The sequence below is a fragment of the Pezoporus wallicus genome, unplaced genomic scaffold (genome assembly GCF_028554395.1).
Source record: "Pezoporus wallicus isolate ANWC-B61680 ecotype Strahan unplaced genomic scaffold, APGP_CSIRO_Pwel_v1 contig_5418, whole genome shotgun sequence".
NCBI lineage: Eukaryota > Metazoa > Chordata > Aves > Psittaciformes > Psittacidae > Pezoporus > Pezoporus wallicus.
Genome location: NW_026640709.1, coordinates 1,845,071 through 1,861,090, shown reverse-complemented (window position 1 = coordinate 1,861,090; position 16,020 = coordinate 1,845,071). Strand labels below are relative to the sequence as shown.

At 40.6% G+C, this 16,020-nt stretch overlaps 1 protein-coding gene across 4 annotated transcripts; it reads left to right on the top strand.

Annotated features, from left to right (window-relative positions):
- The first annotated feature begins 4,792 nt into the window (after positions 1–4,792).
- GARIN2 (golgi associated RAB2 interactor family member 2) lies at positions 4,793–14,433 on the top strand. 4 transcript variants are annotated; one of them, XM_057420175.1, is made up of 7 exons: positions 4,793–4,869; positions 5,965–6,108; positions 7,647–7,849; positions 8,434–8,698; positions 10,690–10,931; positions 11,464–11,510; positions 14,158–14,433. In XM_057420175.1, exons 2-7 carry the CDS (start codon positions 5,974–5,976, stop codon positions 14,232–14,234), a joined length of 969 nt encoding a protein of 322 aa, XP_057276158.1. In that variant the 5' UTR covers positions 4,793–4,869; positions 5,965–5,973; the 3' UTR covers positions 14,235–14,433. The 4 variants fall into 4 exon arrangements, with proteins under 4 accessions (XP_057276158.1, XP_057276157.1, XP_057276159.1 ...); XM_057420174.1 differs by lacking the exon at positions 4,793–4,869 and adding an exon at positions 4,937–5,172; XM_057420176.1 differs by lacking the exons at positions 4,793–4,869; positions 14,158–14,433 and adding exons at positions 4,937–5,172; positions 13,429–14,009.
- The last annotated feature ends 1,587 nt before the right edge of the window (positions 14,434–16,020 follow it).

The window sequence follows — 16,020 nt, the reverse complement described above, 5'->3', positions numbered from 1 at the left end:
GAAAAGCTTTTCAAAAACAACACATTATTACCTGTCTGTCAAGAGCATTTCCTAACTAACTCAGATGTTTTTCTGTTGTGGCAAAGTCACCAGTGACTTCATCATTTTGAAATGCTGTGCTGATTGGACCACTAAGGAGGACCTAATTCTGCAACAACATATAGACCAGACACTGGGCCAGGAGAGGTCAACCCAGATGTTTGCAGATGCAACTTCCTATGCTGGCGATGGCTGGTACCAGCAGGAGAAGGCAGCTTCTGTGGGTCTACTCCAAAAACTGCTGAGGAGACAACAAACTTCCCTGCACTGTGCAGCCTTTGTGCTTTTAGATACATTTCTTTTACAAAAATTTCCCCCTTGCAAAGAAGTAGCCAATAGTTCACATCTCAGACACAGTATAAATGCATGATAAGTAGATCATGATCCATCTTCCAAATAGTCCCCCAGCGTTCATAGCAAGAATTCCCACATTTTCAGTCTGAAGCAGTATCTATCTCCTCTGTTCTGTCCTGAATCAGCCACCTCCTGGTTTTGTTTGATGCCACTTAGCTTTCATGTTGAGGCAAAGAGGAGTCATCCTCACTGTACCACCCACAGATGGCAGTCATCTAAGTCTTTCATTTATGTAGTCTGCCCTTTGTGGTCATGTTCTGTCTCCGACAGTCCATAAATTGGATTATGCTTGTGTTTCTCTTTGCACCCTCCTCAATTTTACTATATTCTGTCTGAGACAAGGAGACCAGAACTCCACACACATTAAAAGGCATCACTATCATCCTATGTACCCACATAACAATGACTTCTCTTTGTTCTCTGTTCCTAATAGTTAATTTTTGTTCTTCTGTACTTCTGACCGATGTGGTTTTAAGGACATTAAAATACAGATAACCTTAAAGTCTCATTCTTAACTGGTAGCAATCAACCTAAGAACATAATTATAATGACACTTCCAGAAACATTTTTCCTCATAGGCATAATTTTACTTTTATCTGTGTTGAATTTCCTCAGCTGTTTTAAGTCACTTCCACTAATTTTGAGCAATCCATCTGAAGTTCTTCTTCCTGATAAATGGGTGTCTTCCTTTATTTTAGCTACCTGTAGTTTAATCTGTTAATAGACTGCATTGATTACCTCAGCTGAGCATCTGTTCTATACTGTGTGAAAAGACCTTGGGTGGCTTGACAGCTATGCTATAAAATTGATACTTTACCTTATTATGTCTTATTCCTCACCTTTTCTTGTGGTTTATTGCCACTTGGATTGCCCACTGGTGCTGCCAGCCTCTTCAGCTATGCTTTAGTTTTAGCATGCTGTTGCGTTACTGCCAGGTGACCTAATAAATCCCACCTAAGGCAAGAACACCCTTATGCATACGTGGAGAAGCTGCAGTGAAAAAAAATTTGGTTTCATGTTTTCCTATAGCTTTCTTGTATTTGAACGAGGTTGCTGGAACAAGCATGTTCATGGTAAACACTGGTGGTCAGTCTCTTGGGATGTGGCTCTGCAGTGCCCCATGGCAGGAACGTGTGCCGCACTCAAGGAAATTAGCTCACAGGAATGTGTAGGTGAGAGAACTGGAGCCAATGTTGATTACAGCTGGTTGTTTGGGGAGTGCTATGCCTTTCTGCAAACACAGTCTGTCAGGGGTCTGGTGTCAGTGCCAGGTAGCTGTTCATTACTAAAGGTATTGGATAATGAAAATGAAAATGGCCTGAGAGCTACTTATCTGCCAGTCTTTCAGGAGAGGAGAGGTACACACACAGATGCAATGGTACTTGAACCCATCTAAACAAAAGATAGCTGGCACTGTACATCCATGACTGACTTGCTGTAATTTACTCCCTGCAGGCCAAATCCAATCAGTTTGGCCAATGTGCTATGAAAAGCCGGGGAACAGAGAAGACAGGATTTAATGAGCTCTTGACAGCATGCATTGCTGAGGAGTCATGCTTCTGCCTTCCCCATTAAATGGAGTTTTTCTAAGAGGTGGTGGCTAGGGTTGGGTTAAAAGAAAAATAACAAAAATAACAGTCGTGTGTTAAGGGGTGGGATAAAAAGCACACACACAAAGGAGCACAGACAGGAGGGCAGCTGGGTGAATCCAGATAACACCATGTGCCAGCTACTCCCAAGCACATCACAGGAGTTACCTGCCCACCACAAACCCATCACTGCGATAGCACAATGGCAGGCAGGAACACAAGTTAAAGATTCACAGGGGTGCCTTGGCTGGGGCCCTGGCCAGGGCTGTCCCAGAAGTACCTCAGCCCCTGCCCGGGTCTGAAACCCATTAACATAAAGCAACAGGAGGGCTCTCACAACCACCTTTCAGATGATGGAAGGTTACCATCTGGGAGTGCAGGACACATTACGGGATGCAGGGGAAAAACATTTATAGGATTGCATGAGATTTAGAAGAAGAACCAAAAGTGGTGAAAGGAATGGATGTAAGGGGCTTGGGGAGGAACAGATGTATGAAAATAGAGGGATAAAGGGATTAAAAGGGTTGGTCAAGTGTAAACAGTTATGCTTGTCTGGCCATGCCCTGTGCCCTGCCTGATCACTACAATCTGTCCTATTAAATGTTGTTTCTAACTCTTCTCCTGGGTGAGGAACAGGTGAGACCATGGGAGGAGCTAGCTACTGGGGGGAACGGGGGAGTCCCAGACTGCTGGAGACACCATGGGGTCTGTGGGTCACATGAGACTCATTTGTGCGTGTGTGTTTGTGTGTATATAGGTGTCTCGGGACGGGGGGGGAGGAACTAGAAAGACCAAGGATCCAGGGCCAGCTACAGGGTGAACTCTGTGTCCAAAGCTGGCCACTGCAGAGGCTGCGGTCTGTATATGCGCTTTTACATATGTGTGTTCGAGTGAGGGGTGTGTATCAGCAAAAAGGAGTGGAGTTACAGCCTCAGGGGTTCCCACATCCCGGTGCCAGCATCTGGGGAGGCTGGGATCCAGGGGCCAGATACTGGGCAGACTGAATGCCTGAGCCCAGATGCTGGAGAGATAAACATCGTATATACATGTCTGTATTTTCCACTAATGGACCTTTAACCTGATCAGCCAGAGAGGGGAACGGGATAAGGCCATTAGTGCTGTGTTGTGCTGTATACATGTTGTGTGTGTGTTTGTGTTGTACTTCCTGGGAGGGAACACATGCTCAGCCTTATTGTTGGTTGCACCTGGGGGCATGTTGCTGCCGCAGCCTCACTTCTATGCGGCTACTGGATTTACCTCATTCCCCACAAAAACCACAGTCTTTGGGGCTCTACTGCTTCCTAAGCGTGTCTTAGCTCAGACTGTCTTTCCTCTGATATCCGCATATCACACTTACTACGCAGTACAAGCAAGGGTTGAGATTATGTGTGTATGGGGTAGGTAGACAGACTTGCGCCTTCAATAGTTCAGGCAAGAGCTGTGACTTCATTGGAGTCAGTCTCCTCCAGTTCAGTCGCTCACTCATGGTGGTGTTTGTAATTATATTTCCATTGGCTAGAGATGGAAAAGAAATTCAGTGTTGAAAAGGGCTTGGTGGTGGTAGTTTTGCTAAAGCAAACCAGGTTGGATGAGGCCTTGGGTGATATGGTTTAGTGTGAGGTGTCCCTGCCCATGGAAGGGGGGTTGGAGCTTGATGATCTTAAGGTCCTTTCCAACCCTAACTATTCTATGATTCTATGATTCTAATGCTATTTATCCTTCTCTGGCCATGTATATTTCACAGCTGATACCAAGCTGGGAAAGAAAAGCACCACTGTTTTCCATGCTGGATCAGAGTTGTCTTGAATAGTGAAAAGAATAGAAAGCATTTCTACTGGAGATTGCTATGTCAGTGCATAGTATTATTGGACAGTCCAGAAGCTGTTCTATGGTGGGCCCTACTTAAGCAAGGGAGTACGTATACCTGCCCCAAGGAGGCTGGGTACCTGCAAAGGAGATTGCACAACAATTCTTCAAACTGTCAGGCAACATAATCCCCATTTTGCAATATTGATTCTGATTCAACCAGCCTTGTGCTCAGTCATGGCCTGAACCCTGTCCAAACACCAGGCTGAGCTGGAAGTAGCAGTGGTATCACATAAGGTGAAAAGGAGGAGTTAATATCATAGGTTGATTATGATATTACCTGGGTGATCTCAAAGGTTACTCCAGTAAAAGAATGTATGTAGAGAAGACAAACTTTACAAACCAGAGCAAGACACATGACCACAAGTCATTTTAAATTGGCTCATTAACACTCAGGCCAGGGCCCTGAGTGCACCAATAGGCCCTAACTGCCCTGATCAGCTTCATCTGGTGGGTGGGTCCACCCCACACCCCTTGCTATGGCTCTGGGAACTACACATAAGCCCTGGCTTGGGCATGTAGTTCTTATGAGAGAGAGGCTTTATGTATATCTATTGCCAGCTCTGATTCCTGGGTGGATTTCCTTGGATGTTTATTACAGTTTTGGCTCCAGTCCTGCTTCCTGCTACTACTGACTAGATTCCTGGAACAGAGTCTCAGGATGGACTCCAGATCAGGTTCTGTGTCTTGTCTTGTCTGTGTCTGTTAGTAGAACCTATTACAACCATCGTGCTCAGCCCCATTCACTTTGAATTCTTCAGGATTGGAAGACTGCCCTGACTGTTCAAGGCAGTGCCTCTGATGAGGTCACCTTGGCTCCCAGCTCATCCCTTGTGGAGCAGACCATGCTGCTCTTCCCTGGCAGCCTGTGCGGCATGGATAATAGCTGTGCAAAAACTTCCGATGTTGTTATGCCCTTGATGTTCTTCTGTTACAGGTGAATCTATGTTACCTGTTACCCTTACGCCCTGATGCAAGCAAGAAATGAAATTGCTGCCAGGACTGATGAGAGCTCAACCAGGTGATGTATTGTGATGTCAGCAGTGATGGGGCCAAGTTCTTCCAACCTACCCCGCCTGCCTGTAACAACAACACTTGCTGCCTCACGTGCACAGATTCACATACTACTTCTCTTCATGTCATGGCTTCTTAAAGAAACTCAAGCAGGTAAACAATATCATCAAACCTGTGCATGATGCTGCTGCCAATCATGGGTTTCTAGTGCTGGGAAAATTCCATCAGGCTCTGCAGAAGGGACTAGTACCCTCTCTTTTCTTAGACATACTTGTCTGTTTAAGAAATGGATTGATCTAAGCAAAATAAGGTAAAAAGTAATACAAGTGAAAAGAATTGGAAGCAGAAGTCTACTCCATCTATTTTTTTAAAAAAGCCTAGTAGCAGGGTATTTCTATTCTTGGCATTCTGCTACTTACTGAACAAATAATTAGACTTTTGTATCTACTTAGGTTAATAGAAATCAGCTGTTTAATGAATAGGTACAAAATTTAATTAATGAGTAGCCTTGAATATGATTTTTTCCCCTCAATGAGTCAATCAATATTATGTTACTTATTCTCCAGCTTTTGTATTAAAGTCAGCCTGGTCAGCTGCTGGAGAACTTCTACTTCAGAACATCTCTTAAGTCCTGCCCTCTTCTTGACTCCTGGCAAAAACATGTGATCCAAGAGGTGCAAATATGGACATCACTATCTAGCACTGAGAACAGCTTGAGGGTTTCTACTGTTATTTGCAAATGCAAAAGTTATCTTGACAGTGACAAAAATATATAAAATTACTTGTAAACAAGCAGTATATAATGAAGTATAGAATAGCATGTGTAAGCTAGTGTTTGCAGAGTCACTGGCCCTTTTTCCTTAAATAGTGAAAGAGCCAAGAGCTGTGAGAAAGCCTTACTAAGCTCCCTTTTGCACTTGAGATTGCATGTTCTTAAAAATCTATGGTTTGAGGGGGTGAGGTTCTGCTCTTTGCTACTATAATAAAGCCCATCAGAAAGGATTATGTTTGTTTTCATAATTATTGGGGGGGGGGAGGGTGTGACAATTAAGCTTTTTGATCTCTATTCCCTTTAACTTGTAATTTTATTTTTGTTTTGTAGAGAGGCAAAATGAACAGCAAGTTTGATTTAAAGACCATCAGTTCAAGTCAGGCATCCATTACTGGTGACCTCCAGAAACTTCTTAGCCAAGGAGAATATGTTCCTTTTATCTCTGCTCCCATCTTAGAAAGCAAGTTTGTCCAGGTAAAAAGTCATTCAAATTAAATTGTTTGGCATGCTCAAGATAAAATTGCTTGCAATTATTACCTTTTTTCCCCTCTCTCAGCCCAACAGGTATTCCTCATCCATTTGTTCTTGCTATTCTTACTTTCTGTCCACTGCACAAGCATGGATATGTTTCCCCTCTCCTAGAGACTCATTCTGCTCATACTTTAAAGGCAATAGTCCAGAAACCTATCAACAGCAATGCTGCACATTAGAGAAGGAGGACAGAATGACGTTTTCACCCTTCCTTGTCAGCAATTCACTCCTTCCTGTAGCAGTAGCTAGGAGTGTTCTAGCAAATTCCTGGTTCTATGCTATCTATCTCATTAATGTTTTCAGCTATCAACATCAGTTCAACCTAACCTGCATGGCAGCTAGCCTTTCCCAGGTAATCCCTCCCTCAGTTGTATCTTGTAGTATCCTTGCATGCAATATCACTACCCTGCCTGTCACTTACCTTAAGCACTGGCCAAAGAACCCTGCAAGAATGTGGCTACAGTCTACACTCCTACAATACTGCGTTCACAGTGGGTCTAAAATACCTGAATTCTATTTACATGATATATCTCAGCTCTGATTTCATAGGGTTTCATTACTTCACTTTGTGCTAATTGCAACATCCTTCAGTGTTGCCTTGATTAAGTCAGTCTTGCATTGTTGATACACATAGAATATTAATTAGTTATGAGTCCCCATTTTCAAGGTACTTTATGATTTATCCCTTCCTTATTTGGCAGACCTCATTCGCTATCAAGGAAGCCATTACCCTAACCAATTATCTCAAGAAAACGCTCTATCGCTGACTCATTTACATTAAAATAGAAGGAAGAAAAAAACGCCTTTTGATTTTTACATACTGTCTCTCACACATGGGAGGAGATTCTACCAGATATCCACTGATTTAATGCACTATCCTCCCGCAGATTTCTTTTCAGGACACGCTTTTTCTCTGGCCATCAAAACCAGATCCTGACAATGGTACACCAGATGTGATTTGATCACATTTATCAACTTATTCTTATCTCCTTGTATTTTCTCATTTTTCTTTTTGTAATTTCAAGTCTTACACATAAATTACCTGGGATCACTTTCCTTCCTGTGTTTGTACAGCGCTTAGCAGGACCCTAGTTCATAACCAGGTCTCATTAGTACCACAGTATTGCTGACAAAGACTATGAGTCATCAGAACAGAGTTCCTCTTCCATCATGTGTACAGTAACAGATAATGGTACTCAAGAGGTTTCTGACCACAGCAATCAGATACCAAATTATTTGGACTACATAAGAGCCAGTGATTTCCAGTTCTCCTTTATAATTTTTCAACTTTTCCTTTGTTTTCATTCACATGCATTCCTGTTTCATTATTCCAATTTCTCCTCTATCCTCACCAATCCAATACATAAGCTCTAGGGCCCCCAAGCCTAAACACCATTAAATGTATTGCTAGCATATTCTCTGAGAGATCATACAGCAAATGTCAGTGTTGATGGGGCTTTTTTGTTCTTGTTGTTGTTCAGGTTAACCGAAGAGGGGAACCAATTTCCATCCATAACCAACCCACCTGCGTGATCATTGGCATCTGTTCTGCCAATCCCACTTCACTAATGCCTGAGGCAGTGCTGGTAGCATGTGAGGTGTCCATGCTCCCACAGAACAGTATGAAAAACTTCTGGAAACTCTCAGAACCGCCATTCCCCATGAAGGAGCTAGCACTTACCAGGTGAGTTAGTGCTGAGAAGGGTTAAGTATTTCTTTGAAGAATGAATAAGAAATATGAACGTATTTCCCATTTCCATACAGCATTTTCTTTCTTTTAAAGGTTAGTTTATTGACAGACATCATGCTTGCACTGGCGTTGTTCCAGCACTAACACTATAAAGCTAGGAGAAATCCTTAAGTACAAATATTCAGGCCCCACTCTAGTCATAATTCTAGGCCAATACTACCCGCGTGTATAGATAGCTTGATGATTACAAATACTTAATACTTTCTAAATATATCAGAAGCTGAAAGATGGTAGGAAGACTAGGGCTACAGGTTTGCAATGGAATAAGGTAATGGAATAAAGACACTGTAGAGATGCTAACTTCCTTTACCTCCATTCTCACACTGCTGCCCAGCATTTCTTCCACAATTAGCTAGGGACATTTAGGGAGAAGAGTGTCTAAATCCACTCAGCAGATCATTTCTATTCCAAATTATCACTTTCAGTCTTACTCTACCTGTAGGTCTGACAGACACAATAGCTTCTTTGAGAGAAATTTCCACTTGTGTTTAATGATGGGTTTTCCCCTTTTTTCACAGGCTCTTCCCCTTGAAGTTTGTGGAACTTTCCGTTCACAGCACAGTTAATCATCATCTCATGTTGAAATTAGTAAATGGCCGCTCCTATTATCTAGAGCTCTGTGCCCCACCAGACCATCAACAATACCTATTCCACCTGTGGCTGCAGCTCATCTCTCTCCTAAAACCCCCTGAAGACATCAGCAATACTGAAGCAAATGTAAAATCCAGGGATTTAGACACATGTCCCAAGAAGGTTCCCAGCTCAAATGACCCATCAGAAAAGGTTGGTCTCCAGCAAACAGATATCAAATTTTCAAGCTGACCAATCAGAAAGTATTGCTTCTGCTCATATTCTGAACTATCTCGCAAGTCTGATTTTTTGAGTGCTTTGAAGGAGCTACAGTTCTGTTTATCAAAATAGCTGGCTTGTAAACTCCCTCCAGAATGTCAGGGCAATGGGAGAGAGGATGCTAGGTGCACCATAGCCCTCCTAAATTTTTGCAAATCAGTAAATAGCATACTACTTATTGTTTGGTGTTCAGCTTTCCCTCATAGCTGGAGATATGTCCTTAAATAGTTCTTTTTGACTGAATTCTACAACTCACTGAAAAAAAGCAGAGGAGGAAAGGGGCAGCACAGCTGAGCCCCCTGCAGGGACTGACAACTGGTTAAGCAAAGAGGGCAAAGTCATTTGATCAATTCAAAGGACAGAAAGTTCTTGAGGGAAATGCTACAGCAGGCAGGCAGAAGGCAGCTGCTCACTGTAGTTAAGAGAGAAACAAGGAGAACAGTGAGGGTCAGCAAAAATGCTTCAGGTCCTAAACAGAATATCACATACAGAAATTTAACTATAGTACAGAAGGGACCTGTTACCTTAGTGTCACACTTAGGAAGCAATTGGATGGTTAATGATGTTACTCAACATTACCTAACACTATTTCCCTTAAGTTTCAAGCAAACATTTTGTCAGCACATTTATCAGTGAGTCTTCAGTTTCCATTCAAGCCAGCTCGCCCCTCAGCCAAGCACAGCCATGTCCACAGGGAGAAGAGAAACACAAAATCACATGGCCAGTGCTTAATGCTGCATGTACAGAGACAAGGAAAACTCTTGCGCAGCAGAAAAATTACAAGGGAATTAGAAAAATATCATTTTGAGAGAGGAGAAAACTGTGACAGATGATTCTTTCAAGAAAAAATCAGTGATGAGGTAAACAGATGACTGGAAACAATCTAGGGGAAAACTAGCATATTCAGATTAGATTTGCTGAAACCGTACAGACTTAGCCATACTGGTTATGTCAAGAATGCATAGATTGTAAGAAAGTAAGAAATTTGTAAATCCTATACTTAATTTGTATTTTCCTGCTTCAACTATCTGTACATAGACACCTTTCTTCTGGGTTTTCTGCTTTCTCTCTTACCTGATGTCAGACTGGACCCTTGTTCCAGCTTCTGGACATAGCTGGCCTGATATGAATGTCAGTTCCTGCATGTACAGCAGGTATTACTAGTGATTCACTATACAATGGCCCAAACCTGGAATCTCAATTTTTCTTTGCAGAATAGACGTCTCATGTTCCCAGTCACATTCATCAATTTTTCAACACCTTGAGGTGTTGCCTGTCACTCAGTATTGACTTTTCTACTGATAGTTTTTTTGTTTTGTTTTTTTTTTTTTTTAGTTTGGACTATTGCATCCTCCCTATTCTCTTTCTGTTTAGCTAGAGAACTGTCTGCATGTGAGAGACAAGTATCCCTGCCTCAGCTACTTAAAGGAAGGATGCTTAGAAAGATTTTTTTGTAAGGACTAATCTCAAAATCTGGACAGAATAGAAAGCAAAGATCTTTTCTCAGCTTCTGTATATGAGCAAAAAGAGGAGAATAATCTGGAGATAAAGTTATTCAGGACATGAATCAGAAGCAGAGAACTTGGAGGTGAAGCCACAAACAAACCTCAGAGGTTAAGCTCTGGACTTGGTATTGCCATGGTGGACTGCATAGTCACCTCTAGGAAAAGCTGTAGGCCAATAATCACCAACCAGACTCCTGATAATGTAGGAGAAACAGGAGTCTCTCTTCTAGATAAATATATCACATTTCCTTTGGATGGTCTGTCTGACACCCCTTTATAGCAGAATATTCAGTATATAAGGGACTATAGGAAATGACCACAAAGTTCCAGCTGTGCTCATCAGCCTTGTGCACAGCTTTTTTTTTTTTTTTTTTAAATGTCTGTTGCTCGTATCTGTTAATCTGTCCTTTTTCCTTTAAGAGGGATGACCCACAAGATGTGGCGAATCTAAAAGCAGAGGAAGAAGTTATTGTTAAGCAAATCTCTTCCAGCCAAGTTCCTCTCTCAGATACAGTGGAACCCACAGAAGAGAGTGGAATAAAAGGAGAAATCTCCAACAACAATCTGGAACCAGCAAGGCAGGAAATCACCATGCAGTCAAAGAACATGAATCTTTCTCAGGATATAAAGAAGAGCAAAAGCTCAGAAAAGAGGAAAACTAGGTAAGTATGCCTGGAAAATGAATCTAATATACTTAATTTCTGCTGCTGACTTTGAAAAGTAAAATGTGTTGTATTTTTTTGTCTTCAGAAAATATATTATTGCAACACTTTTTCAGGATTACTGTGATTTTCCTAATGCTTTAATGGATTAGGAACCTGAAGAATACAGGATGGGGGTTCCAAGTATCTAGACTTTGGTTTCTCAGATGTTCAGGGGCTTTTGAAAGCCCCCTGCACACCCTCCCACACACTGGGTCCACACAAACAGGAACCAAGTAAATGCACATGAATGTTCAGTGCTTCAGTGCTGTTATATATAAGCACAGTCTATACCATTCAAGTATCTCTATGTATTAGTGTGCCTGCACTTCAAAACAAGGCTTACTGTATCATATAGCACCTATTTAATACTGATCCTGGTACATAACGATATTACTAGGCTAAGGGTTTTTCCTGAGTTTCTTGGCAATGGCATTGCGGGTTTTTGTTTGGGGGGGGTTCTGAACTACTTTTTTTGTTTTGTTTTCTTTAGGACGAATACAACAAAGAACAAAAGGGAGAAGAAAACACAGACTCCAGGTATAATGGTTTTTCCAATACCAACTTGCTTCCCCATTGCTATTCCTAATTCAGTTATAGATGAGAGAAGCCAAAACTTCATGAGCTGGGAGTTCCTTAGAACAAATCATAGAATCATAGAATAGTTAGGGTTGGAAAGGACCTTAAGATCATAAAGTTCCAACCTCCCTGCCATAGGCAGGGACACCTCACACTAAACCATATCACCCAAGGCCTCATCTAACCTGGTCTTCCTATATCCACAAATAGGAATATGTGCCAACAGATCAGCACTTCTCATATTATTAGAAGGTACGCTTTGCTCTTTTCCTGCTGTGATCACATCGCACCTTCCCGGGTTCAGCATCAGGTTTCTTCTAGAAAGGTCTTTGCCTGATGGCAGACATTACAACTTCACTGCAAAATCAGATAAAACACAGGATGGTGGAAAGGGTAAGAAAGCTGCAGGCCTAGGATAATTCAAAGTTATAATGTTGGCCCATATCTCCTCTGCTGCTGTGCTGTAAGGCTTCCCCAAACCCCATGTCTGAGCATGAAGTTACCTCCAGATAGTGTGTCTGCAGTGTCCTCTAGGATGAGGTCTGGACTCATGCCTCAAGCAGAATGAGGGCATGTTTCATAGCACTCTCTACAATGTCATGCTGTGATTAGCATTAGCATCAGCATCCTTTCTGACATCCTGCATTTCTGCAAAATCTCTACAGAATATCTAACTAGAACAAGTAAGCACCTAAAGACAGTCTTTCTTAACATTCACAGTTCCCCTTTTTTATGTTTCCATATCTATCTATGCCTGCCAAGGAATGACAAAAAAATGGAGCCCCTTAGCTTATTAATGCCACTTACTTTACATTTATACACATAATCATTATACCTGTGAATTAATCAGTCCCTTAAACAAAAGCTGTTATGGTCTTCCTTTGCATACTTTTCCATTTTACTAAGTTACACAAGTTGGAACAAGCTTTTGTTCAATCAACATTTTTTGTGAACATGATTCTCCCGTGTGCTTCTCTTTGTAGCTGGCTGGTGGGCTGCATGCAGTTCACTGTCCTAATTGCCAGTTGGTGATCTTAAAGTGATCTCTATGATCTAGAAGAATAAGTATTTTGGTTTATGATATCTTCTCTTTGTGTCCACAAGTCTCCACTAAAACACATTCATCTGACTGAAAATCTTGTTGCATTTCTCTCTATATACCCTTTCGTATATTAATAATTTTTAATATCTCATTGTTATGTTCTTTTTTCACTCTTTTTCTGTTAATAGCCATTTATTTTGAATTGGAGGTGCTGAAAGAGAACAGTAGGTTATGAGGTAGTATAAATTAGTACATGCTCAAATAATTTATTTCAGCACTCCACATGAAAGGGAGACAAATAATGACGTTATTTAGTTGGTAATAACAAATTTGTGCAAAGTCCTAGATTATTATACTCTTCATTTCAAATTCACTTCCTGCATTTTTAAATTGTCTGTGACATACATACAGTGCCAAACACCTAAATTATATTTTACTTGGGCTTAGTGCTAGAGTATCGTGTTTCTTGTGATTGTATTGTGAAAACTGTAATAATGGAGAAATAGTGAAGCAATCAGAACAGAAATGCTTGATATATTTTCCTATTATGCACATACAATCATAATATCATTCAGGGGGACAAAAGCGCCTGTCTTGCCAAATCCAGCATTCAGATTTGTTGCATTGAGGGAATGGGACCTGCCTATTTATTGCCATCACTTCCACCCTAGAGTTTAGTGCCCATTTTGTACTCTATATAAACATTTTTTTTATATTAACTTTGTATTCATATATTTGCAGTGTATTTTCTTAGGGAAGAAAAAATATCTGACTGTACTTCCCATTGTTTTCTTTCTGTTATCTTTGCTTCTCTCTCTAACTGTTCCTTTTTCCCAGTCATTTACTTTTCAGCTTTCCCTCTCATCAGCTTTCCTGTTCATCTTTTCTAGCTCTGGATTATTCTTTTTCTCACGTTCTATGTTCTTTCAACTCTACTCTGTGCCTCTTCTTTTTTTTAAGTGGTACCTTCCTCCAAAGATTTATTCCTCTTCCTGTGTAACTGTGTCTGCTCTTTTGCTCTTTTTCTTCCTTTTCTGATCATGCTTCTCCCAGTCCGCATCCTACTATCAATTCCCAAATTTGCCATATTGAAGCAAATGTAACGTTTGCTGTTCATGGGCTTCCTTAGACCATCAGTCTCTCTTGTCTTCTTCTCAGCTACTGGTCTGTTTCCAGATTAGAAATTACCTTCACATAACCACCAGGCAGCTGAGAAGTGTGACAATATCATGTCAACAGACACCAGCTAGGCACAGGGTTCTTTTTACACCTCTCAAGTGTTCTGCAAGGACTAAAGATGATTTCTGCTGTGAGGGTGAGTAAATGAGACGCCTTGTAGGAGTGACTGAGGAAGAATAGCATGGGAGAGACTGGAAAAGGCCAGTTTGGAATACAGAGCACAAATTCTAATAAACTCCCTACAAAGGCAAATCAATTCCCTCCTTTCTTTGTGGTTCTTGATGGATGCTTATCTTCTCCATCCTTTCTCTTTTGATTCCTCGTGCTTCTTTTTCATTCTCTACTTTTGTGTGCTGTCTTCCTCATGCTCATCGTATTTCTTTTCAGAAAATTTAAAGAGTGACAATAAGTCAAGTAGGCTGCTTCAAGTAATACCTCGGCCATTTTTCACAAAGAAGAAATGAAAGGAAATAAAGCAAAGCATCCTGGACATCAGTTGGAACAAGGAAAAGATGTACACACAGAAGAAAAAAATTCCCTTGCAGACTTCAATTCCATTCATCACCTCTTACTATTACAATTAATTATTACTGAAATACGAACTCTGCATTTCCCTGTATTAGCTCACAACTAGCAATAACAAATAAATTTTGATCCCTGGCAGTGCAATCTACATTTTTCTGATACTATTTTTTCAGGGAGATTTGTAGTTTGCAGCAGAAGGCAAAGAAATAGATACCTGAATTAACTTTATAATCCCTGACTCTGGCATATGTTTTTATATAGAGCAGGAGAGTTTCTCATGCAAGCAACTTTCAGAACATTTCAGGGGGATAAGTGGCAGAGTAATACTAGGTAGTGGGCACAAAATCATATTAACATTGGTTTTATTTCTGCAAGTGAATTTCTAAATCGGTATCGGCAAATCACTTTTACATTTTGTTCCTCAGCTTCTTCATTTGTAGAATGAGAATAGCCAGACCTCTTTTGAAAATCATCATGCAATATGTACTATTGAGAACCATTGTATAAGAATTTGGTATTGTTGTTACTGTTGTTACTATTATCCAGGCACTATAAACATTGCTATCCTATTGGAATACTGAGAATGTACTTGCTGCACGACAAAGCATTCTGCACTAAGCAAGCAAAATATCTACTGCTGCTGCTCTTGCTACCTGTTGCTGGGGCATTCCTGGGTAGTTTACAGCATGTGCAGTATTTTCTGAAGTTTTGAAGCATAAATTCTGCACAAGCATAGCTAAGTATGGAAGATGAATGCTTTCTGTGTGCTTTCCTTCAAATGAGCACAGAGAGATTACATAATACACAACTTCCAATCTATTGTTCCTTGAGAATATAAAAAAAACTCAATACTCTTTGAGAACAGCCCATGTGTAATCAGATTCCAGTCTAGGAAGGGCTGGCAAATTCAAATTCTAGATATCGCTCAAAACATGAACAAGAGTGAAATATCATTCAATATAACTGGAAATTGCAACATTATTTTCCATGGTGAAAAACAAGTTTCTAGATGCTGTTTAACAAAAGAGCAAAGTAGCAGTTACTGACAAGTAAGAAACTTTCAGGTGTTCCCTGAGAAAATGGTTGTATAGCATATTTTCTGTTGAAGGGACAGTAAGTACTTGAATGATATACCATTTATGAAGTGCGGTTGTCCACTACAAGAACAAACACGTAATACTGCAAATAAGGATCGGTAATAGTTTCTTCACTATCATCTACACCTAGACTGGCTGAAGATGCTTACCATCAGTGACTTCACACTAAACTTGCACACCAGAAGTGAAGACGAAATTAAAATTATAACACTGGGAAATCAATGGTACAGATTTTGAATAATCCTAAGTAGAGTACACTGCATTCAAAAGCTGTTTGAATTAATTGGAAATTGTTGTTTTGCTAGCACAGAGGTAATAACTATGACTGATTTCATATCAAGATATACTGCCCATACTAAGTAACATAGAGTGGAATGCAACAAATTAAATATATAATTAGGAATACCTCCCTTATAAGCTAAATACCATGTCTGGAGAAGAATTGCACACTACCTACACTACACACTAATAAACAGAAATTTAGTTTGTATCCAAACAACCTGCCAATGGATAAGGTGTCAGACATAACCCAGTCCTAAGGAAAAAGTTAAAATCCATCAAAACAAAGGGATTGGATAGTCAAGCATGTTTTGAGAAGTGATTTTGAGATGAGAAACAACATTAATGA